This window comes from Hirundo rustica, chromosome 3 (genome assembly GCF_015227805.2).
Source record: "Hirundo rustica isolate bHirRus1 chromosome 3, bHirRus1.pri.v3, whole genome shotgun sequence".
In the NCBI taxonomy this organism is placed as follows: Eukaryota; Metazoa; Chordata; class Aves; order Passeriformes; family Hirundinidae; genus Hirundo; species Hirundo rustica.
In genome coordinates this window covers 80,724,705-80,750,266 of record NC_053452.1, presented here as the reverse complement: position 1 = coordinate 80,750,266, position 25,562 = coordinate 80,724,705, and the positions used below count along the sequence as shown (strand labels likewise).

At 40.9% G+C, this 25,562-nt stretch overlaps 1 protein-coding gene across 4 annotated transcripts in view; it reads right to left on the bottom strand.

The window, feature by feature from the left end:
• SYNCRIP (synaptotagmin binding cytoplasmic RNA interacting protein) overlaps window positions 1–19,381 on the bottom strand; it is a 24,956-nt gene extending 5,575 nt beyond the window's left edge. Inside the window, exons 1-10 of one of the 4 annotated variants that reach the window (XM_040060025.1) lie at window positions 19,174–19,381; window positions 17,705–17,864; window positions 16,714–16,832; window positions 16,427–16,534; window positions 14,580–14,693; window positions 14,318–14,494; window positions 9,308–9,443; window positions 8,372–8,577; window positions 3,303–3,452; window positions 1,889–2,010 (exon numbers count right to left, since the gene is read on the bottom strand). In XM_040060025.1, the coding sequence (XP_039915959.1) occupies window positions 1,889–2,010; window positions 3,303–3,452; window positions 8,372–8,577; window positions 9,308–9,443; window positions 14,318–14,494; window positions 14,580–14,693; window positions 16,427–16,534; window positions 16,714–16,832; window positions 17,705–17,852 (1,280 nt within the window). In that variant the 5' untranslated portion in view covers window positions 17,853–17,864; window positions 19,174–19,381. The remainder of the gene's footprint in view (window positions 1–1,888; window positions 2,011–3,302; window positions 3,453–8,371; window positions 8,578–9,307; window positions 9,444–14,317; window positions 14,495–14,579; window positions 14,694–16,426; window positions 16,535–16,713; window positions 16,833–17,704; window positions 17,865–19,173) is intronic. The other 3 variants (XM_040060027.1, XM_040060028.2, XM_040060024.2) reach the window with 3 other exon arrangements.
• Between the last annotated feature and the right edge of the window lie 6,181 nt (window positions 19,382–25,562).

The window sequence follows — 25,562 nt, the reverse complement described above, 5'->3', positions numbered from 1 at the left end:
TTTAATTAGTAAAAACATGATGTAAAATGCTTCTTAGTGATTGAATAGTCACTTGTAGAAAAGCAGGTACTAACTATATAATGTACAAATCAAACTGAATCTGTAGTTATGTGGAAGTATCCAGAAAAGTGAAGTGTTTTTTTTTTTTTGCTACTGTAAATTTAGTGCAAACTGCATATTATATCCAAGATCTTAAGATATCACTCTAAACTTGTCAAGTGCATCCCAAGTGTGTGGGATACACACTTAACAACACACATATCCTTCTACATCTTTTGGAATCCTAGGAATATTTAAAACCCTTACAATTCAGTAATGACCAGTATATTCAAAACCAAAAAATGCCTGGAGTTAATAAAACTTGCTGCTTTCCTACTACCTTAACAGCTCAGAAAAACAAAGGAACATAGAGAATTCCCAAATGAAAGAACTACTGCCCAAGTGGTGTTACCATACCTCTGCCTAGAGGAATAAGAGAGGTAGTCCTACTGTGCCTACCTCCACAAATGAGACATGCACATCCTAAACAACAAAAGCAGCAGGGATGCAGATAATATGCAGCACATGAATATTACAGCTGACACGGGACAGAAGGCTTCCAGTGTTATAAATACATGCATGCTGCCCTCAAGTAGTACATCTGGGTCTAAGAATCTGCAGTGAAGAGCTGGCACAAGAATCACACAGCATTATAACCATTTTAACCAAGTGCATTTTAAAAAAAATCTTCCTTTTCATCACTGGAGACAGGCCATTATTACATTCTGAACACTGAGCTAGCAAATCTGTTTGTATACCAGAGTGAGAATGTTTTTTTTTTGATTACTCAAATTCAATGCGATAAAGCTTATCTTCTATCAGAGACAACACAACCATGCCAACAACTGCCACGATGAGAGGGAAACTGTGCCACTTTCAACAGCCTTCGATATTTTAATTAAATGAACAGGTGTTTATGGTATTGCCAAGATGCAGAATACAGAGCAAGAAGTACAGCTGTATCAGCAAAAGATCTAGGCAGAAAAGAAAAGGCCTGCCTGGCACAGAAGAGAAGCTAAAGAAAAAAGAAGAAATTCACTTCTTACACTAACACCAGATGCCCATGGAAGAACAAAAGGGATAATAAAGTTATGAGAACTATAAGCAGGGCAAACTTAACCAATTCCATCTGTACAGTAGGTCACCATGTGGAGATCTCTATTAATCTTGCAACCTCACTATTCCATCTTCTTGGATGCTGCACAACAGCACTTCCAAGTTATTTTTGGAAGTAAGGTGGGGGAGGGAATATGGTTAAGAAAGCAGGAAGATATCCAAGAAGAAAAACACATGAGAACATTAAGCAGAACACACCAGCAAGAAACTGCCTTTTTGTTTTGTTTTTAACCATGTTCAGCATTTACTAGTGCAAGATCTCTATCAGTATGAGTTCATAAGCTTTGTGGACAAATGTATCTTCTGGAAGTGGCAAGAAAGAATATCAGGATCTTCCTTTCAGTGGGTACTTTACTAAAGAGGGTGTGCTGGATCAATACTACTAAGCCTGCTGAGAGAAACACACAATGCTAAGTTCATTCATGTGACGTCACTGCAGAAGTAAAGGGAAATTTAGAATAAGGAGTGGTAAGTACATATATTCATGACCTTCAGACAGTTCCTCCAGTGCTCTCACACTCAATAAGCAGAGCAAGACAGTACCTAAATTATTACTAAACAACACTATTACATTTTTTTGTGCAAACAAAAACGAATCCAACATTTTTCAAGGAAGCCAGAAAACCTGTATACACTACAGTATATCTACTAAAATACCCAGAGGTTCTAATTTGACAGGATCGTACACATCTTTCAGAAGTAATAAAACATAACTACATGCATTTACACTTACATCTGATTTTTAGCCGCTTGTCTCTGAGCTTTCCGTTCTTTCCTTTTTTGATCTGGTGGCTTAGCAAAAACAATTTCAATGTTTTCTCCCTCTAAATCTTTGCCATTCATTTCTTCCATTGCCTGAAGGAATTAACCAGACTTTAAATATACTTCCATGCATATCTGAAGTTATTAATTTTGTTCTATCTTTTAGAGTAACCATTTTAAAATTTGTTATCCAGAGCTAAAAAAACAATAATAAAGCTAAAAAAATTTAAACAATCAGACAGCATAGTATTACGGGTTCCAGTTACGCATTTCTTCTGAATTTGTCTCTCTAATGCAGGACTTTGTGTAACAGTTTAGAAATCTTCCCCTCAAAACTAAAAACAGGCTTCAATCTTCGCAAGCTGTTACGATTAATGAAGTAACAGAACTGTCCTCTGAAAGCGCACATTTTGTAATCCATTAATAAATTCCTAATGTCAGCACACATGCAAACAGTACTAAAGCTAGAGGTCAGTATATTCCGCTATTCCTTTATTTTACTTCTAACAAATATCACTTTCTTTTTCAACCAGAAGGCAAAAATTAAGGAGTCATTCTGATCACAAGGAAAAAAAAAAAACAAGCAAACCAACCACAAAAAAACCCCAGCTCCTCACCCCCACCTCCCCACAACCCTCTCCTCAAAAAAATGCAAAACAGCAAACCATCAACTCCTTCCCTACCCTCCTCCTGCCACATACAAATCTCGTGGGCCACACTTATTACTGCAAGTTAATTTTCAGCAGAGTAATCCTGAATATTCTACCACGTTTAGGGACTCTACATAGCTAAGCCCTGACAGGACATATATCTTACTAAGTCTCTTCCCATCATCTTCCTAAGCATCTGCTTTAAGATATATGGATATGCAAGAAAAACTGAATCCTCCTGTATCCAGCATCCACCCACAGAACATTAAAAAAATGGACACACTACAGACAGGAGGGGAATTACACGTTCCCTTCCTTAACAACACATGGCATCAAGACTGGGCTAGCAAAATAGAGGAATGACAATTACTAAATTGTACAGTACCCCTCATTTAAAAAAAAAATTAAAATCACCTGCCCTAGTGAAACTGCTTTAGATTTCTACCAATAATTTGGTGAGAGAGTCATTCAACTTCTGGCACTTAAGTTTCAAATGGTAACAACATTATTTTCTCAAAAGCTCATCTGCAGAATTACTTAGGATAGGTGCATTTAAGATCCACTTTTCAAGCTAAAATTGCATCATCCTAGGAGACACCCACAGAGGACAAAGTTATCAGTGACAATGTGTTATCATTTCTCCAGACAAAGCTTTTTCTCAAGCTAGAAGAAGCATACAGCTTCTAACAACACTACTGACAACACACACACACAGTTACAGTCCTCTTCACTTACCTTTACAGCACCATCCCGTTCATCAAAATGAATGAAAGCATAGTCTTTTAGCTTCTTCACTCGTTCTAGTTTTCCAAATTGACTGAAGGCCTTTTCTAGAATCTCCTCTGTTACAGTATTGGCAAGATTGCGTACAAACAAAACTTTTACCTAATGGAAAAAAACCAAAAAAACCCAACAACTTAGGAGCATAATCTAATTTCAAAACACAAAATGAAGCTTTGCAAGTTACTGCTATTGGCAGTACTGAAAAAAAAATCACATTTTCTGTACAGCATTTTATATACATACATATGAATATGTACATTTAAACAGTCACATAGCATGAGTTAGCTCAAAAATTCCCTGACAGAAATATTCAATCTGTTATCAAACATGATTACATAAGTATTAGTATCAAAGTCAATCCAATTTGTGTTAGTGTGATCCTAGCAGCAGTTATCTTCAACCTAGAACACTATTAAACTTGAGAGAACATAACCAGAATTGGCTACACACAAAACAATTAACTTATCAAAACATTTAGTTGTTTAGACAGGCTTTTGTTCAGTTATTTGCAGAACAGTCATCACTGTAATATGTAGGTCAGAGGTGACAGGCCTGCAGCTTTCAAGCTGCTTAACTTGTGGTTCCCATGCTATAGCTACACCAAACACCTAACATCAGGACTGTGCTTGCCTGAGGGGCACTCAGTGACCTGAAGCTACTGCTAAAAGACAAAACTGCAGACAGAGGGGGATACTAAGGCTGACACAGGTCAGTTTCCCTTCAACTTTCTCAAAAGTCAAACTCTGCAGTTCCCTTGAAGAAGAGTCACTCCCAGATAACTCTGGAAGCTTACTCCTCCTCCAGCTCGCTAAAGCACACAACTCTTAAGCTACACAAAGACTGCTCTGCAGCTTCTACAATCAGAAAGGCAAGTAATCATCCAACTGTCGACTGCCTCACATGGACTAAATCATCAATATAAAGTTTCATCAATCACCAACTGCATAGGATAAAGGAAAATCTAGAGCAGTCTGACAAAGGTTTAAACTAACGTCTTATTTAATACAGCAGACAACATATACTGGAAAGCAGGAATCACCTATTAGCAACTGGCAGTATTGAAAGACTCATCCATGCCAACGCTGCAATCAGTGACTGGACATGATGTTATCCATGTGGTCTCACAATTTACAGGACTCTTCAACTTGTTGAGAAGAGCTCCTTCCACATGCAGGCACCATGCTCTGACAGTTTAATCACCTCCTACTGCCATGGAATGCTCAGTCTTACCTGCCTACAATGCAGCTGCCAATCAGCTGCAAGACCTGCAACTTCTGCTTACACACCCTCTGCTCCTACTGGTTTCAAATCAGCTGATGACACCAAATGAATGCTGCACATGGCAGCACTGACTCCTGACCCTGAAGGTCAACACAAATAACACAAGGTGTGAAAGGATGAAGGAAAGCGCACTTCAATTTCTGAAGCAGAGCTGCACTCTACTCCCACCACATACAGGAATTCAATAAACCCAGACAACCTTTTTGGAAGAACTGCTATAAAATTAAGTTACAGAAAAAAAACAGGACAGACTTCCATAAATCTATCTCACTCACTAGCTGAACTAGGATAGGGTGCAGAATTTGGAAGAAGAGATACTACAGACCATAAATCTAGCCCAGTGTATCAACTCTAGACTTTGGCAATAGTTACTCCGGCTGATTCTCGGGAGATCCTAAGTCATAGCCAACTCCTCAGGGAAAGCTGTTTCCTATTATGTATTAAGCTCATCCTACATGTCTTGATGGTAAGAGCAACCTTTATTTATCGTAACCCATACATAATAACCATTTTTAGAGAAATATCTGAATTGCTACCTTAACCTTATTCCATGGAAATGAATTACAGGAAGTTTTGTGATGTAATCAATGGGTTTGAAAAGTGCTAACTTTTAAACAAATGTTCCATATTCTTGTTCTTTAGAAAAGGATGAAAACTATAACCTCACAAGGAATTTTAAGTTGTCTAATAAAATCATGATGACTGACATGATCAAAAATTAGAAAGAATAATCACTATATTTTAAAAGATGCACTAATACAGTGTTTTTTAAAGAAAAAAAAAAAGCAACCAATTTAAATTTTCCCAGTGCAGACAAATCCATTAATCTCTAACAGCTGAAATTTTTTAACACCTTTGCTCATGTTACTGATTGGAAGTGTACTGAGTCTAAGATGATGTAAAAGCTATTAGGCAGGTTAAAGCACAGGTTGAGAGAAGATGAACCCATTTTTACTTCACTTAAGCCAGCTAAAAAGGGAAGAAGGGGAAAAAGTCCTCTTCATTAAAGCTCAAACATTATTACACCAAGAATCCATAAATACTCCTAACAAGCAATATACCCAGCATCAGCATTTTGTTTTAAAGGCAGAACTCACATTTAAAAAAACTACTTAAGATCAGACTATCCCAAAACTTCTGATATCTGCTCCTTTTCCTCCTCTTACCTACAGCACAAACACTTCAGGCCACATTCTCCAAGGGTTACTAGCCCTGTCTCTTGTCCTGTAATCTGCCAGACAGCCACAAGCATAAGACTTTATCTGGCTGCTTAACCTGCCACTCCAGAACGTCCTCTGCAGCCTCAGCCATCCTACAGAAATCAAGTAAAACATCAATAAATTTAACTAGACTACAGGTGTAAAAGGCAAAAAAATGACACGCAAGAGAAATTAAAACTATCAACACTGCTGCTTGTGAAGTTGGAAAAAAGTTCACTTTGGACCAGAAGTCAGTATCTTACCCAATTATACTCTGATCTGTTAGTACAATCACTTATCTCCTGTAGTACATCCACCTAGCTTGAGAATCTAGCTTCATCCTTCATCATGCTCAAGCTACTTTGTATTTAAGCTAACAGTCCATTTAAATGATACGTATTTACCCATACAGTACTCTCTACAATATTTTATCAGAAGGACAAAGGAAAAAAGACTCGAGTAGACATTTCAGGAATTTAAATCAGTAGGTATCCATATATTGATGAAATTGCATGCCGCTTCTGAAAGATTTAGAACATTGTTCACCTTCTGGCTACATATGAGAATTGGTCCTCCTTATCGCTTGCTCTTATGAACTTGCTCTTCTAGCAGTCTTGACAAGAAAACTGGTGACCAGATGATTATTTTGATGAAAACAATCTACTTCTCCTAGTCAGAGTTTCCACTAAAGCCTTCTACCATAGCAATATGCGAGATGACATGGGTCAACAGCTTTCCCTTTGCTCTGGACTGACAGTAGTCAGAAGCAATGACAGCTAACCTGCAGCTCACATCCAGGAACTGTAGCAGCAGCTCTGCTGCTCTTTCTCTTAGGAGAAAGACAGGAAGAACAGACAGTAAGCCTTATACTTAGAGAAGGGTCAGATACAGTCAGTTTCTACACAGGCACAGCAGGTGGCCAAGAAAGACTGGAGTAGAGACTTTCCTTGTTGCAAGAATAAACTAAGGGACAGTCAGTGAGGAAGGTCAGACACCAATGATCATCTCAGTTTCTGTCTTCAGACACAAGCCAGATGGTTCTCTACTTTTTCAGTATTCTTATTCATAGAGCCTCACTTTTCCATACATCTTCAACTGAAGCTCCATGACTTATCTTTGGCATGTGGCACTAGATGTATAGAAGTTGATTTTCTCCATGTTTTCTAAATTTCTTTCCTTCATTTCCATCTTTCTTCTCTTTTCATGTCCCATTTTAAATACAAAACAATAGAACGTATTAACACATTCAAACAAACGACAGTAAATGGGGCAAACCGCAACCAAGCTTTAATTTCTTTAGTCTTTCACTCTCCACATCTGTAAACTTACTTAGAAGAGATGCTTGATTATGTCCCCTATCATTTCTTTCCATCTATTTTGTTATATCAGCAGAAATTCCTGCCTATTTATTTTAACAGTTTGGTGGATTAGGTCTTTTCTCCTCTGAGCCAAGAAACTAAACATACAGGCCACCATATTTAGGAAGTGCCACCTTCCACAAATTTGACCTGCAAGACTCTTTCCCTGCTGCTGACAGTCTACCATGCTGGGCAAGAAAAATAAAATCTGCAGACAAGATAGTCCAAAAGCTTCTGTAATACCTGTATTACAAAAGCAGCTTTTTGCCTAAAATGAGCCCCCACCCCAACCCTTTTCCCTTATGGCTCACCAAAGAGGAGATCCCAGCCAAGCTATCTTACTAGGTCCATCAAAGTAGGACTCCAGCAAGTGACGTGTCTCAGATGAGAGTAAAAGCACAGACGAAAAGCAAGCAAAGAGAAAGAGATAAGGATATGGGCTAGCTAGGAGTTTCCATTAAACAACTCAGCTACATAACACAACTGAAAAAGACAGGGTCAGGCAATATCTGATGGGGAAAAAAAAAAATCAGATAGCTTGTTTCTGGCAAGATACTACACATATATATATAAAACAACAGCTACAATGTACTTCAAAATGTCAACAGTCCAGATTTCAGCTTCACCTCAATATTGAAAGTCCAAAATATTGCCAGTCTAGGTATAAAAAGGAATTAACTCCCCCAAATTAAAAATAACTACCAAGTTCCAAATACAAGCTAATTACCAAACTTCTCAGAAGTAACTGCTAATGGCAACTTTGAAAATACATTTGTGTACATCTGAACCAACATGTTCTAATGCTGAAGTGATACAGCTCCAGGTAAAAAAAATAATTAAAGCTTGTTCTGAGACATCTCTATTTCTGTCCTTCCAAATACTAGGGTACAAAACCATTTTAACTCTAGGAGTCACCACCACCACTTTCAGGTAAAAACTATGTCATCCTATGAGCATTTGGCAACAATTACATTCACTATTCAGCCATGTGAACACAAAACAATGTAAGGCCATACAGAGTTCTTAAATCCACATACTATCTAAGGTATATTCATTTTTTTATCATCACACCTACAACATCTGTCAAAAAGGCCAAAAGATGTTACTTTATTTTAGGCTAATGCCAGGAAATAGCTAATTTGGAACAGAGCACTTTACCACGGTCCTCTTATAACTTTATTACCTTTGCCATGACTTCAGGATCTGGATCTTCTATAGGGTCAGCCCATTCCACTGTAACAACATTGCCCCAGACTTTCACTTTGCCGCTCATTAACCTACGTCTGGCCTGAGCAGCAGTTTTGTGATCTTCGTATTCAAGAAAGCAGAAACCCCGGTTCTTTTTCTTGTCATCAGGCTGATGATACAATATGACATCTGTAAGACCCTCTGAAATTAAATAAAGCATTTATTTGTTATGCCTTCAATCCATTTATTTGCTTTATAAAGTGCAGGTTGTCTTTGTGGCTATGGAAGAATACCCTTTCTCTAACTGAGTGGAAGAGAGTTAGGGGCAGCCAAAAGTTTTGCTTTGTCAATTTCCTCTACAACCCCTAAGTTACAACACTTACCAATGTGTGTTTTTTCCATAATGTTTAAACAACAAGAGATAAAAGTTGCACGACTTCAACACCTAAGAAGTTAATTGTTCCAAAGAACCTGAAGTCTATCATTCAGTGACAGAGAAAGTCATCAAACAGTACCTTTGCAAGTTCAAATGTTATCAAACACAGATCCTTAGAATTTAAGAACTATAAAGCACAGAACCAGTTACATTCTTCAGCTTGCTTCAGTTTTGCCTTGGGAAGTTTTAAAACATCCATTAGTATTGAAATTATTAAACTTTTAATTCAAATTTCTTTGAACAGATTATTTTAAACATTACACACTTACTCTACAGGTAGAACTTAGAACCAACCACCCATCTAAGTCTAATTACAAATATCTCACCCCTCAGCAAAACAAGAGTTTAAAAAAAAAAAAACCAAGCAAACCCCAACACATAATGTTGAGTAGCCTCAGTTTGGTTTCATCATCATTTAACTATAAGCAAAAAGATCACTCATCACTGACCACATTCGACACCTTCTAGCTCTATAAAACCTACTTACTGACTCACCTGTTACTTTGCTGAATTCTTCAACAATTTGCTCCTTGGTTTTACTCTTAGGAATAGAGCCAACAAAAAGTCTATTATTGGCAACAGAGATGCATACACCAATGTGTTTTCCAGAACGAATTTCATGGTTGTTATACTGCAAGAAAAAAATTATTGGACAAACATCAGTTACAAGTAATTTTCACTGCCCTTCAACAGCAGCCTACTGAATATTTAATTTTGGAAAAGCCAGAATTGAGCAATACATTAAATTTTTGTAGCTTAACACATTTATACAATACACGTTCAACTACTCTGAAGTATACCTACGTTTTCTAAGGTATCTCCACAATTTCAGCCAACAATTATCTTCCCTCCTTGGTTCAAGTCTCTCAACACCTTCTCCTTTAGAGACTTTTTCATACAGAACCATGCAAGTCATCAAGTAAAGGCTTCTCCCTTCATAACCTTGCAACTTCACAAGTTTCTCTATAGGCTGTAGCTATAAATTCTTGATTTGTGTGTAATACAAGACATGAGTTGCAATTAAAGTCATATTTCCCTTCTGAAGTTCCCCAGTTAACAAAAGAAAGAGAGTCATGATCTGGTCTTCTCCAGCAAACGTTCGAAGAGGAAATACTTTCCAAAGCATAAACATTACACATCAAGATAGTCAACAGCAAGAACAACTTTCTAATGATTTGAAATCCTAAGATTTCTGTTAAAATGCTTCTCCCATAACATCTGGAAGATACCCTGAACAAGTCAGCAGTTTAAAGGGGAAAAAAAAAATCAGTATTACTGTAGACATCTGTTGAAAAAACATCAAAAAATGCCTTTCACTGAGATGCAGACACATGCGTCATCCAAATAAACAGCAGGGAGGACAACTGCTGGTACATCAACCCACTTCTAACTTGAAGCCCTGCAACAGACAGTTCTTAACTAAAAAAATTAATTTTGTGGTCAACATCTTACTGCCAAGTAGCAGGACAGAATTTTAAAATTTCATCTAGCTATTTATTCTATGATTTATTTTGTGCTTGATAGTAAATCTTATTACATAAGCTAGTTATCCTCAACCCCGTCATGCTTTTTGTACAATAGAATCTGGGGGAAGAGGTTTGTTTATACTTATCTTGGGCAGACAAAAACTCCACCACTGAAAATTTTCTAGGCTGGGTAACTGCACCAAAAGTGAGCAAAACAAACAACTGTATATGTGGAAAGGACCCGGAGTGACATCTTCGCAACAAATTATGTCACGAAACATAGCAGGAGACAATGAAGGACTTCTATCTCCATATCTGTAATCTTAAAAGTAGGAAACTGCAGTAGGAGCTGCACTAGCTGCATAGGAAGACTGTATATATATTATCAACACTAATAAGCATATACATTAGTGAAGAAATAAATTATAGTAGCTAAAAAAAAGAAATCTTCCAAGGAAACACCTTTAAAGAAGCAACAGTTTATTAGTCTGGGAAAGTGATTCTTTGCTAACTTTTTTACTGAGAAGGTGCTCAAGCATTGGAACAGCATCATCTAAGAGAGGCATCTGGACAATGTCCTTGATCAAGATGACAGCAACAATTTTGGTCAGCCATGAAAAGGTGGGGCAGATGGACCAGATGATCACTGCAGGTCCCTTCCAAATGAAATACTCTATTCTATACGGATAATAGAAAGTATTATCCAACTGTTCCTGCTGAAGTCTAACATCAAGGTTTGACTACACATTTAATCCTAAAAGAGTTTCTCATACAACTCAGTATGCTCTATGAGAAGAAAATTAACATTTTCTACCATATTGCAGTTCCACTGATAGTTTCTAGCAGTTCTTTCATCCTACAATGTATTAACTGCTATTCTTCATTGTGTGTTTCTCTTTACAGTGAAAACAGTCTTCAGTTAGGTATTCTTGACCATCAAGTTGGTGATTTTTAGGTAAATAGTTTGCATACCATCTGCAAACTCAGATTAGACATAAAAAGGCTCAGATCATGATCTGGGTAAAGTGCCAAAACAGTCAGGCTACGAAAGTAGCTATGTCAGCATACTGCTTCCCCCTCCTGTCACCATGGAATCTGTGTCTGAAGTCAGTAGCAGAGATTGCTACCCTCTAGACAATGTAATAGTTTTGGTTTTTTCTCACTGACTTATGCAAGAACTTACTAACAACTCAAAATACGCAGGTCTGTCTTGTCACTTTACTGACTTAAATTTTCACTACCGATTTTAGTTTATTAGGAGCAAATGGCAAGTTGTACCACTATGCATAGTTAACAAACTGCTTAACACACCTGTACCTTCACTCTGAACAAGCTTACACCTGCTCAACTTAAAAATATACTGATTGCTTCAACAGTTTTCAGTATGTTTTCCTACAAGCTTCACCTCAGTCTTTATTCTGTATATATCTAGAGTGACCTTAATTACAAAGAAATCTTTTGAAAACCTTAACTTTAGCAACTTCTTATGAAATAGGACGAAGAACTGAACATGTGTGCAAAAGAACACAACTTGAATTGTAATTATTAAACAATATAAACATGTTAACAGGGAAAAAAATTACTGAACTTAAAAAAAATCATACTTTGATAGTGAATGCTTCTGTGAACATCTGAGATGCCATTTCTACTTAATGAGCAAAGGGTTAACCACACTGAATTAAATACTAGTCATAAAAAAGGAGAGGATTCTCTGAATTGTGTTTAAAATAGTTCTGGCTGTGCTTAACACAAAAATGGAGTGATACTATGGCCTGATACTGAGAAGAATTACAGATATGAAGAGTCATTAATTATAAGTGGCCTAAAAATGCATATGCATAAACAAAATCAAAACCTCAACCTTTTAAACTGCAAGATGACTTCTTGTTAACGAATAAAGTAAGTCACCATTAAGTGTATACAGAATTTTTTGTTCAGTTTTACATTAAGTAGACTTACAGACTGTGGAAGATACATACAGCAACCACATAAACACAAACTGTGCAAAATGTCACACCAACTCCAAGAGCCTGAAGACAGGTCAGTTAATTCTCTACTGTAGTTTGGGTATTGACAAAAACATAGCTGTCTCTTATTAACCAAAAGCCTATAGGCAATTCTAATCTCACTTTTTCTATATTGACCTGGAAAAAAAAAGCCTCTTGGGAAGATAGGAAATAACAGAAGAACCATTATTCCAAGGAGTCCAGAAAGCTGGAAAGTAAGTTGTATACACACAAGATTATAGGCAATATCAAAAAGGACACCACCTTTAGTTATAAGTTAACATAATAGGTTATGAAAATGGCTAGGACCAAGTGTTCAGTGTTTTGAAGAGGTCTTTCAGCAACATCTCCCGTGCATGTGTAACTAATACAAGTGATAGACCTACAATTTTCAACTGAGCTCAACAGTCACAATTTGCTAATACTCTTGCAAACCAATTCTAGATAACCTGGGAAACTTACATACCAAACTAGCCAGTCAACCATGGTTGGAATCACTCCAGAAAAAACCTGACACACATCACAGAATCCAACTTAAGACTAACCCTACTTTCTAAGAGCTTAGCATAAAGGTTGAAAGCCTGTCCCATCAACTGCAACACTTTTCAGCTACTACCCTCAGCAGCTGTTTAACTGACAAGCAGGACACAGTGTGCTTTTTTCCTGCATATCAAAGATCAGACATAAAGGGACACCAAGTAGCTCCTTCCCTTGTATCCCTGTTTTAATGAAAGACTGAGGCTAGGATCTGATGTTACTTTTCTGGAAACATGACTTGAATGACTTTTCCAGAGCATGCTGCCTTTAAGTAAATCCAGCTAAATGAAGAAAAATGTTGGGGTTTTTTTTGATTTACTAGGTGCCTCAGAGAACTTATGTGATTTGATTCACTGTTTTGCTAAGTTTTAAGAGTTAACTCTTTAGAGCTCACACATACTCTGAACAGCTACATTGACAATGATAGTACAAAGAAAACACACGGTTATCCCCAGTATACCTGACTGCACATTGGAACAACCGTTCTTGTTTAAAAAGCTAATCAGCATATACCAGCTTGATTCTGTACTTCCACTTTTGCAGACATTTGTGTACTTTCTCAAAACACATTCCCATTTTCAACTTGATTTGTCTCCACCAACTGACTTATATGTTAATAGGGTATCTTAGTTTAAGCTATACCTCATTACAAAACAAGGTCTGTTAGCCCCACTACAGCAATACAGTATCAGTACACTTCAGAATGTGAATGGCTAGCACTCGCGAGTCATACCAGACACCAATCCTGGCCATATAGGTGGAGCAGTAACAAGCTCAAAAAATTCAAATTTAACTTAGCCAGGAAAAAAAAGGCACTGTGCAAGGATCAGGGTACTGTTTCTCCCCACCCTCTTTTTTAGTGATGGGTACTTCATGCACAAAACCCAAAAAGCTTATCAGGAGTATACTACATCAAACTATTTCATACCTCTGTGTAAAACAGAGGGAATGCTCCTTAGACTGGCGGGATTTGTGATGTTTTCCTGTCAGTTGCAGTAAACAGAACAGACCTTCAATACTCAAGAGACATTTTTCCCCATCTGAAGTATCTTATAAAATTCTGTGACTTTGAAGCACTTTTCCAGCAGGGGCCCCCTGCTGGTGCAGAAACAGATCAGGAGTCACAGACAGCCTCACCACCACTGCCCTTGTACCACAGCAACTCCAACATCACTGCTCTCCAGAATTCAGACAGATGCAGACAGCTCAGAAGTCACTACTAATACAGCTCTGGTTAATAATAAAGGCTCATCTAATTGGACCATACAACAGTATATCACCTTTTTTTTTTTCCCCCTGTCCCTGATGCAGTCATCAAGTATTTATATGCAATGAGGAAATAAATTTAACACCTAGTGGACATTTATGAAATAATCTAACAATGACAATTTCACCTTAAACATTTAAGCACTAGGACCAGTAGGACAACTGCTTCTAAGCCAGAGTGTACTTTATCAAAAAAGAAAAAAAAAAAGAAAAAACCCAAGAAAACTTACCAGTTTAACAGCTTCCTGAGCCGCCTCTTTAGTACAAAAAGTGACAAAAGCATATCCTCTGTTTAGACCAGTTAGTGGATCCATCATTAAGCGGAGATCCCATATAGGTCCAGCTTTCTCAAATAATGGAACAAGTTCATCTTCAAACAAGTCTCTCGGAATCTTGCCCACAAATATCTACAACAGACATACAAAGCACTGTTTGTAAAAAGTACTTCCAATGAGTAAGTCTGCACCTGCATAAATATCTTCTCCTTCTTACCTCTGTACCAACAGAAGGTTGTTGTCCTGAATATACAGACTCTGGAGGAGGTCCACCATACTTCCTCTGTCCAGTAGTCACATCAAGAGTGTAGCCAGTTCTCTCCAACAGTGCCTTCAAGTAAGAAAATTAAAAATTTAAAATCACATACAAACTGAGCAAGTTTAGCTGCACTTCATTCACAGCAGACATGCTTCTAAATTCCTTTTAAACTGTACTGCTTTGAAGCTCCCACAAACAAATCTACTTCTAGTACTTCAACAAGAAACTTACAAAACAATTAACAGAACTACTAGGTAAAGAAACACTGCTAGAAAATTAGAGATTCACATCCAGTTTTCCAAATTCCTTAATTTTCATTTAAAAAAAAAAAAAAAAAAAAAAAGCCAAGTAATATAATAGTGAGCTTCCCTTTAATTAGGAAGATCTTAGTCTGAGCCACTTCTTGTTTTGGCATGTCCAATCCTGCAGACGTTTATGCATAAGAGTTCCCTGCACTTAATGAGATTACTCATGAGTGTGAATTTAAAGAACACATGTTTAAGTGCTTACACCCCTGGAACACTGTACAGACTGCTTCAGGTATCCAACTACCAAAGTGGTAATACTACTTCCTTTCTCTTATCAACCCCCCCTTCAAACTCCTTGTGGGCTTATACAGGATACCAGGACAACTAACCCTCACTAGAACCACGGCATGTAGTTATAGGTATACTTAGATTATAGCTACAGACATACTACCAACTTAAAATGTTAGCTGACATTCAGTATGCAAACACATGAGAAACTCACCTGAAATTGTCTTAATAGTTTTGTAGAAAGACAAATCAACTCTCCATACAAAGAAACTGAGTATTAAATAAGCCCAAACTATAGTCAAGAGTTAGCAACTTTACAACTACAAAATTGCACTTGTTTTAAATGTTATAGCCATCACCAGCAAAAGCTATGCTACTTGAAATTATTAACAAAGTCCTCATAATAATGTTGTTTTATGTGGCAGTGACAAAAACTGTACCAGGTTTTTTAAAAGTTTTAATTAATGGCATCCCAGCTTCCAAGTCAAGAGAAAAAAAGAATTTTTTAATTTTACAGGGTTATTTGTAATGATCATTTTACACTATATACATGAAGTGCCAAGGAAGAAATATTCTCTGGGTATTTTTTACAACATCACTTACACAGGCTTAGATGGTTTTCCTTCCCTTAAACTTTGGTAAAGTTGCTAATCACAGTATTTTAAAATAAATCATATGCCTAACTCTTGAGAAAGGAGTCTCTTGCTAGCAGCAGACATGGTCAAAAAATAATTTACCCCTTATTAAGACAGCTTGGGATACAGTTTATGAGCACAGTGATTATGTCATAAGAAGTGGGCTAAAACTTAAATCCATTACAATCTGTTTTTTCAGACACGTGGTATCTCCTCCCTATTGTGGAGTTGCTCTAAATCCGAACTAAGGGGGTGGAGTGGAAACAACAAAAAAAATCCACAAAAAACAATCAGCAGTAGCTAAACTTACGTATTTTGAACTCAAGCAACTATGCTGACAAGTATGCACAAACTTTTTACTGTGAAATAGAGTAACTGTATCGATAAGACAAAGACCAAAATCTTTTTCACTTTTATATGTTCACTTCCAGCGATTAATGTATTAACTTTCTACTTGAAAAGGAAGAAGGGCAGGATGAAATTGCAACTGACAGCTTTCAATAATGACAAATACAACAAACAATCTGTAACTAGCTTTTTAAGTAAAGCACAGTTCCAAAACAACCAACTATCACAACAACTCAGAAATACAAACAACAGGCAAAGCTCATAACTTTTATTTTTACTGACATACCTTAATTTTTGCCTCATCTGGTCCTTTGCTAGAATCTGCCACCTTGGTCCCCTGTTTTTCCCTCTGCCTGTATGTCTTCATGACTCCACATAAAAAGGCACTTTTGTTCTGCAAAAGACACAATCTTCAGTTCTGAAAACATGACAAGCCGGAATCTCATTTTACCTTGAACTAATACAGTGTTCACTTCACATATCACACATGGATCACTGAAGAGACTCAGACCTCTTCCCAGACAACTAACAGTTTATCTCTCAACAACTGTATTGCCAATTGCTTAATGTTACCTGAACGTGTGAGAGATCGCTGTCTTTAAACTGTTGAAGCACTGCCAGTGCACCTTCTTCATTGAATTCCTTTAAAGCTTCAATAGCTCTTTCATCTAGATCACTATGTGCAACAAGCCCTAGAGAAAAGAAAAAAAAAATGCTAATTATATTTGGTCAGTAATCTTGGTAAAACCTAATGTAGCATCCCTAACATATTTCAGTGACCTCTAAATCAATTGCTGATTAAAGTAAGTTACTATGCCTAAAAAAACCATTTAGGTCCTTTGAAGTTAAGTATTTAAGGGTATATAATCCTTCAATTAAAAACAAAAAGTGATAAGATTCAGAGTGCAAGTTACTATGTTTATGTGTTCATTTGACTTCTGTGAAACCCAGATGTGACACGGGCCAAGTTTAATTTCAATATCCTGAAGCTGAATTCAGAGGATTCTATCAAAACCTACCAAAGTCTGACTTGGCTTGCCTAGCAATGGTACCTTGGTATGCTTTTAGAAGACTACAAATACAAATAAACTGCAGCACTGAAAATGACCACCGCGATCCAAAAATCAAGTTTAAAAAATACTAGCTATTACCACATCTGAAAAAAACCAACTCCATAACTTCTGCATCCATGAGCCCAAACACCTTATCAGGAAGTATCACTTAGACAAGAAGATGAATACCAAGGCTTTAGTTTCTTACAGTTACCACAAAAAAAAATGTACAAAGACCACATCACCTGCTCTTCCTAAAAATCATCTGTTGCCTATTCCAGCTGTTGCTCTGGTCCCCTGCATACTTCTTCCCACCCCTCAGCCCAAGTAGCCTGGGACTTTCCTCTGAAAGATAGTAAAATAAATTGAAGTACTGAATCTAAAATATCCAGATTTTTTTAAGACTGCAGTTCCCATACTTTTGGAAACCACAAAAAGTTGCTATTTTAGCCCAAAGATAGCAGAATCCAATAATATATTGTATATGTGGTTTTGCAAGTCTTAGATCTTACCTGCAACGTAAATTTCGTCTAGTTTTTCAGCAACTTTCTGTGGTAAACCAGCATCAAGCAATGTCTGGAAATGCTCAGAATGGGTAACTGCAGCAGAAGTATCCATGGGCTCTTCAGTACCATTCCCATTAACATGTTCAGTAGCCATGTTTCCAGATATCTGTTCAAATGCAATAAGCATCAAAATTAAGCTAAATATATCTTCAGGTAGAACAATTCAAGTGACAGTACATGCAACAAACTACCCTATTCTTTTAAAGTAATGGGAAAAAATATTAAAAAAACCAGATCATCGCCCTGTTTTTGTGTTTTTTTTTTTTTTTTTTTTTTAAAGTTTTGCAAGGCGCAAGAAATTCCTCAAAAGAAGCACTAACACAAAGGAAAGCCCTAATACCACTGCCTAAGGGGGGGTGGGGTAGCTTTCACTGCAGGTTTTACACAACCCAGACACACACTGACTCACCTCCCCTCTCTCTAAAATACTCCCTAAGACGCTCTGAACAAGTTAGAAATGGAGCAAAAAGGCAACAGCGGGGGTGGCAGGACAAGCAAACCTGCCACATGCACCGCGATACCGTCACTGACACTCGCTGCCGCCTCCACCGCCCGCTGCAAACTCGCTGCCCCTCGGCGCACGCCGCCTCTCCAGGCCCCGGGCGCGGCCGGGATCCCTTCCCGCCTCCACTTCGGTGCCGGCCGGGCAAGCGAGAGGAACAAAGCGCTCTTCCCAGCCCGCACCCACCCACGGCGGCGGCGGCCATGAGCCCGATGGAAACACGTGCTCCGCGCGTTCAGATGTCCTACAACTTCCTCCAGTGACCGACTTCCCCCCCTCCCCGCCACACTCCCGCGGGAGGAGCGGCTCCCCCCCGCCCCGAGCCCCGGCCATTCCCCACCTCTCACCCTATTCCCCCCGGAGAGCGGGTTGCAACACCCCGGGCCCGATTTCACCACCGGCCGGGAGCTCGCGGTGCCTCCCGGCCCCGCCGCTGCCTCCCGGCCACACACCCGTCCGGAACAATGCAAGGCCCCGTTTCCCGGCCAGGAAACGCCGCTGCCCGTCGCCCACCGCCTCCCGACGTGACCGGGGCCACGCCAAACCCGGGCGGCCCCGCTCCCCGCGCACACGCCGGGCACCGAGGCCGCGGTTCGCCCCCTGCCCCTCACGGGCAATGAATGGAGCGGCGGGGCCGGCGGGACAATAAGGCGGGAGCCACGCGCCCCGCGCCGGCCCGGCTCGGGTGGTGCCCCTGCCGCCGCCGCCACGCCGGGGCCGCGCACCGGCCCGGCCGCCCGCCCGCCCGACAGCGGCGGCCACGAAGGCAGCGCCGGCAGCTCCTCCACCCATCGCGCGGCGGCCCGGCCCCACAGCGCTGCGGGGCCCCGGCGCGCGCCTCCCGCCCTCCGCCGCCTCAGCCCGCGCTGCCACCCGGCCCGCTTCCACCCCGCCGGCGCCCGGCCGCCCCGACCTGTGTGTGCCTGCGGGGCGAGAACCGCCGTGTGCGAAGGGCCTCTCGGGGCGCGGGTCGTGGCTCGGCGTGCTGAGGCGCTGCCCCCGTTCCGCGCTCCCGCGGCGGTGTGTCCGGGCAGTGCTGCTGCTGGAGCTGGCGTAAAATGGCGGCCGCTCGAGCGCTCACGCCGCTGCTGCTGCTGCTGCTGCTGGCACCAGCCCCGGCCCCTTCCACTCCGCGCGGGGGGGGGCGGGCGGAGGGCGGGCGGGAGCGGAGCGGGGGGAGAGGGAAGAGAAGAGGAGGAGGAGGAGGAGGAGGCGCCGCCGCGCGCGCTGGCGCAGCCCCAAAACCCGGGGTCTCCCAGGCAGCTCCGCAAGGGTTATATCGCCGAGCCCCGCCCGCGCGCGCGCGCCCGCCCTCCCCTCCCTTCGCCCCACGCGCGCGCTCTCCGCCTTCCATGCGGAGCGGCGCGCGCCGCTCCCTCCCTGCGTTCCTTCTTCCCTCCCTCCCGCGTGAAGCGCTGCCGAGGGGAGGCGGCGGCGGGACGAGACCCCCGCGCGGACGGCGCGCTTTCCGGCGCCGCCCGCCTGCACCTGTGCGGGCTCGGCGCCGGCGGAGCGGCCGCGGCCGGACCGGGATTGGGCGAGCGGCCGTTCCCACGGCGCGCAGGTGGCACAGATTGGGGGGGGGGGGGGGAGGGGGGGAGCGGCGGCGGCCGCGGGCGGGGGGGGGCTGAGGGGGGGGAAGTCCCGGCCCGCGGCGGGGAGGGGACGGAGGAGACAAAGCCACGCAGACAAAGGGAGGGGAGAGCCACGCTTTGTGTGGCTGCCGGCCAGGCGAGCCCGGCGGCGCTCGGCGTTCCCGCATTGGAGACGGGAGGCGCCTCAGCCCTGCCCAGAGGGGCGCCCCGCGCTCAGCACCGGCCCCTCGGACTGCCCGCCCCGCAGGAACCGCCGGGCGGAGGCAGAGTTTGGCCGAGGGGAACGGGAGTTTCCTTCAGGCGCTGCGCGGAGCAGCGGCGTCGGACGGGGCCCCGAGGCGGGGGTCGGCGGTGGGAAGGCGCTGAAAGCAGCTCGGGCTCGGGCGCCGCGCAGCTCCAGCGCCGGAATTCCGCAGCACGGCCCCAGGAGCGGAGCCTTTGCCCCACAGCCACGCTTGGAGCGCACCCTCGGTGGTGATTTAACTTTATCCTGATGGCCCCAGTGGAATGTGGGTCTGCCCGCACAGCGCTGTCAGAGGCGGGTTCCTTGCTAGAGCGTACACTTCAGAATACCAGTTCTGAGCACGTCGCGCTTGCACACCCCACACGAGAAACTTGGAAAGCAGCCTGCTGATCTCTGCCAGACTTGTGAGTCCAGATAAAGACGGCAAAGCGGAGGCAGGAAGGCACATACAGGATTACTCACTTCCCCAGAGGCAGCTCAGCCACAAGTTGAGCAGCGCCTGCTGCCCCTGGGCCCAGCCGAATACCTCCAGCATATCTCCAGCACTTTTTAAAAGCACTTGAACCTGTGCAGTGGAGCAAGCACAGACAATTACTGGGTTAGTTCAGTGTCAAAAATGCTCTCATGCTGGCATCTAAGTATGTGAAACATACAACTGGTATTCGTTGATATTAAGGAAAAAAAAGATATCTTCAAATATTTGGTACAATAAGACAATTAAAAGCTGGACCACTCCACAGATTTGTCTGAAATGGAAACAAATACAAGGCAGATGTACACTAAAAATAGTCCAGCTAATTTTTAATTTAAAAAATTGATATAAGGTAGTTTTTACTACAACTTTCCTTCACATCAAAAAAAAATGAACCTTCCTGAAAAAAAATAGTACAACAAAATCTAACTTTTTATGGTGCAAACCTGAGTGGTATTTTTAAACATATCCTTTATAAAGATATATATTCTTTTTTCTATTCAAAAGTTAATAACTTTTTCCAAGAACATAGCTGTCAGCTGGGCAGTGAAAGTAGTATTCTCAAAAACAAGCTTGGGGAGCATTTTTCCACATTTCCCATTTTTTCAGTTTTGGAGGATTTGCACCAAAGCGTGTTGTTTTCAGATGTTTACAGAAGGTGTTTCAGTGTTATAGTACAGATGTGGTCCAGAATATTACCTAAATTTCAAAAATGCATTTGTTGTCTGGAACTAGTGAAAATAGTGAAAAATCACAGAATCATTAGGGCTGGAAGGGACCTCTGGAGATTATCCAGTCCAGCTCCCCTGCCGAGAGTTGGGTCACCTAGAGCGGGTGATACAGGAACACGTTCTTTTGGGTTTGGAATTCTCCAGAGAGGGAGATCCACAACCTCTCTGGGCAGCCTGTTCCAGTGCTCTGCCTCAATGTGAAGAAATACTTCATGTTGAGGTGGAATTTCTTGTGTTTCATTACAATTCTCAATCATTCTGACTGACTGTAGGTGGCAAACTCTTAATAAAGTAACTCCTGCTTGCAGGCCCATTTTTAGAGGATAACTTTTTTATGCACTTCTTCCTCTATAAAATGGAAGCAAAAACAATAAAAAGACTAGGATTAATGCAGTGAATAGATTTGCACCTTTACTTAAAATCACAGCTGACCCAGAGTCAGAGTTGCAGTTATTTGATCCCTTGAAATTTTACACAGAAAGCAGGAAGCACAGAGTCTGACAGTTCCTCCAAATATAGCTCCATTATTAGCACTAATATCAAAGCCAAAAATTGGCATGCTCTGGAAAACCCTGAGATTAGCTCAATTAGGTAGAACATCATGTTAATGAGACCAAAGTCTCAAAGCAGGGCTTAATCCCTGCATGGGCTGTTCACTTAAGAGCTGGACTCAATCATCCTTATGGGTCCCTTCCAACTCAGAATATTCTGTAATTCTTTGAAAAGATCCATGAAACCAGTGGGTTTTTTTCTTTTTAATCATGTAAGACACTGATTGAAAAAAATACCCTTGCCAAGAACATTTGCAGGTACTTACCCGGTGACTTAGATTTACATGAGGGGTTTCTCTGCACATGCCTGGAAGTTTGACAGCTTCTCACCATAATGAAAGTTGTGTTGATTCCTAAACTTTCCCGGTATATGAAAACCCTGCCTGCTTCTGTTCCAGTTATAACCATTGTAGAACCACACTGAAGCCACAGCTGGACTTCTGCGCCTCCCAGCACACCCATGGTAAAACCAATGATTACAACAAGACCAACTACAGAGTAGCACAAATAAAGCAGCAAAAAATAAATTTAATTTGACAAATAGACTAAGAGACTATTTTTTCCTTTGGAGCTACTTATATACAGTTAAACAATCATATCCTAAACAAGGAGCAAAAATCTAGGAAACTCAACAGGAATCTTACCTTCAGTTTCTATGATGCCTCACCTTTCCAAAGTATATACTCTTTGGAAATTAAGGCCTGTGTGTAGAATTCACTGTACTTGAGCTATGAAACGCACCAGCTACAGCCATAGAGGATCACTCGAGTCATGCAGCAAATGTCATCGCTCATAATAACGAAACAAGCCCCTTGTGCTGTGTCTGCCACAGCAGAATTCTGAAATTAATGAGCTACTCTTTGAGTTTCTCAGCAGAGTGCTTTTCAAGTCATTCCCTGCCCTAAGTCTGGTTGGTAAGACAGCCAAGTTATTAAAATATCTATATAAAGATATTTAACTCAGGAAAGGATCACTGTCTGCATTTTATTCAATGAAGTACACAGCTGACTAGTGGCCTATTTACCCTGCAAGATCCTTGGTAAAATAAAGCTATTTGGGAAAATACTGTTCAATTAAAAGTTTGTGCAATTTCTTCATTCTGCCAGTCAAATTCTCTGTCTTAAAAGATAGGCTGCATTATGAAATGCAAGGCCTGTATCCATTAAGAGAAAAATGCAAGTCAGAAATTAATGAAAAGGAGATGAATCACATATATGAAACTTACTTCAGAAAAAATACTTTTCATATATGACTCTCCATCTTTCATAAGCACATTTGAGAGTCCTTCCATTCTACAAAAAGTAGCTTACCATCTAAAATTGTCATATGATTTCAGCAAAGAAACTTTACTTTTAACCATTCTTTCCTGTTATATCCTTTGTGCATATTCAAACTTTTTCAAATCTAGGCAGGGCAGCACTTTTTAAAATCAAGGTTAATCCCTCTTATATTTAAACTATTTCTAAAGTTCTAACTTCGACCTTGCAAATTCTTCAAACACTCCACTTCTTCTAACTAAGTCAGGAAAACAAAAGGAGCTAACAAAGCATTTGAAAATCCAGTATGATTCACAGCACCAGGGGCAGTGGGTACAAACTGAAACACTCTGAACATCAGGAAACACTTTTGCACTGAGTGACCAGGCACTGGCATCAGTTGCCCAGGGAGGTTGTAGAGTCTCCATCCTCCAAGACATTCAAAACCTGTCTGGACATGGACCCAAGCAACTAGCTCTAGGTGGTCCTGCTGGAGCAGACAGATAGATTCTGTGATACAGTTCTTTACCCTGGATCTTTACAAACCCAGTTCTATCCATGAATTGATGCTTTTCCCATCCCTGCACCCCCCCCCCCCATGCCCCATCAAAACCCCAAAGTAACTAAATTTTAACTAATTTGTAATTCTAATTCTGCAAGATGGAAGAGAAGTCAACAGACTTGTTACAGTTCATTTCAAGGCTTTTGAGGTTGAAATCACCTATGTTCTACTAAATATTTGCCCAGATAGTTGCAGGCAGAGAACAAGCCTGGCAATGAAGAAGAATGAGGCTCTCCCAGGAATTCTTTTGCTGTTGACTTCTGTGTATAGACTGAAGGTGTTAAATTCTTCTCTCACTTTTGTTTTATGTCTGTGCTATAGCAATACTGCCAGTGAAAGAAAGGGTATCAAACTACTCATTTCTGTGAAGTATCTATGTTTTAAGTCTTTTTTTCCAAAATCAATCCCTGGTTTTGCCTCTTCCCAGTCAACATTATCCCCAAACACACCAGTACATCCAACCCCAAACAGAACACTCCTGAGCTGACTTTGTAAGAAGGATGCACAAGAGAAGCAGCAGAAGGTAGTTTAGTTCACATTCTGTAAATGTAAACTAAAACCTTTAGTTTTCTTCTATTCTTCTAACTTAAGTTAGAAGATTTTAACAGTTGTTTACCAGCTGAGAGTACAGAGCAATCACTGTAGAATTCAATGTATTTGCAGTATGCTGTAGGCTAACGTGTGTGCAAGTATTGAAAGAGGACTGGAGGAGGACAGCACTCTATTTTTCCACGCTCAGAAGACAGTGAAGTCGCTTCCACATGAATTGTGGAAATGCCAACTGAAAGCCATCCCAAATGGACTATCGTCACTCAAAAAACAGGCCCAGCCTTGCAACAAAAAACTACAAATGCCACATGCTTGCTGGCAAAAAAGCAGTGCTTAAGTTATTCAGAACCTATACCTTCAGTACAGACAAGACAGATGAGAAACCTAATGCAGACCTACAAATCAGAAGTGGCATGGGGAAAACTAGAGAATAACTGCTCATTCCTTCTTCTAGCAGAACAACTAGGAAGCATGAAATAAAACAGGCAGATAGCTAAGCAAAAATCACTACTTTCACACGCAGCTAAAGCTGGGGAATGCATTGTCACATGAAGCTGTAGGTATTTCCATAAACCCCCCAAATAACTAATGAATGCAAGAAACACCCATCTAAAATTGCAAATTGCAGAGATAGAGATATCACCCCAATTTAAATTTTGCAACAGAAATTGGTGGAGGAGTTGTAGAAATTGGGGGAGCATACCAGAACATACTATCGTATCTATGCTTGCCCTATCTTTGTATTTTTCCATTAGCCAATATCCACTACTGGAACTGAATATTGGTCTCTGCTGTTCAGTCTAACAATTGAAATACCTTGTCATTGCAGCAAGCAGAACATGCAATCACAAATCTGTTCCTTTGTTCCCAATTCCTTTCCACTTCCTGGAAAAGTATACATGCAAATGTTCCTCCAGATTCCCTCTAATCACAAACTTCTTTTTCCACTATAGACCTATAAATCACAAGCTTCTATATAAATAGCCCACAAGTTTATCAAGGGTGAGGAAACTATGGAAAAAGGCTTCCCAAGCTGACCAAAAGATACTGCTTTACTATTGCTGTGTGTACAAGGGCAAGAGTTAGGACACAACTGCTGCCTTTTCCATTCTTGTTTTCCTAAGCATCTGATGCTTTAAAGCTCTTAGAGGAATGCTACCATTAGGTCAGTGCCTGGCAAAGCTCCACGGAAAGAAGAGACAAGAGAGTCTCTTCAGCAAAGAAGTGACAGGAGAGTTACCACATGTACTGCCCAATTTTCCTCAAATTAGTATGGAAAGGTTGGAGAAAGAAGTTTCCTCCGTGTTCTAGTGCATTTTGCCATATGAGAAGGAAAGGACTC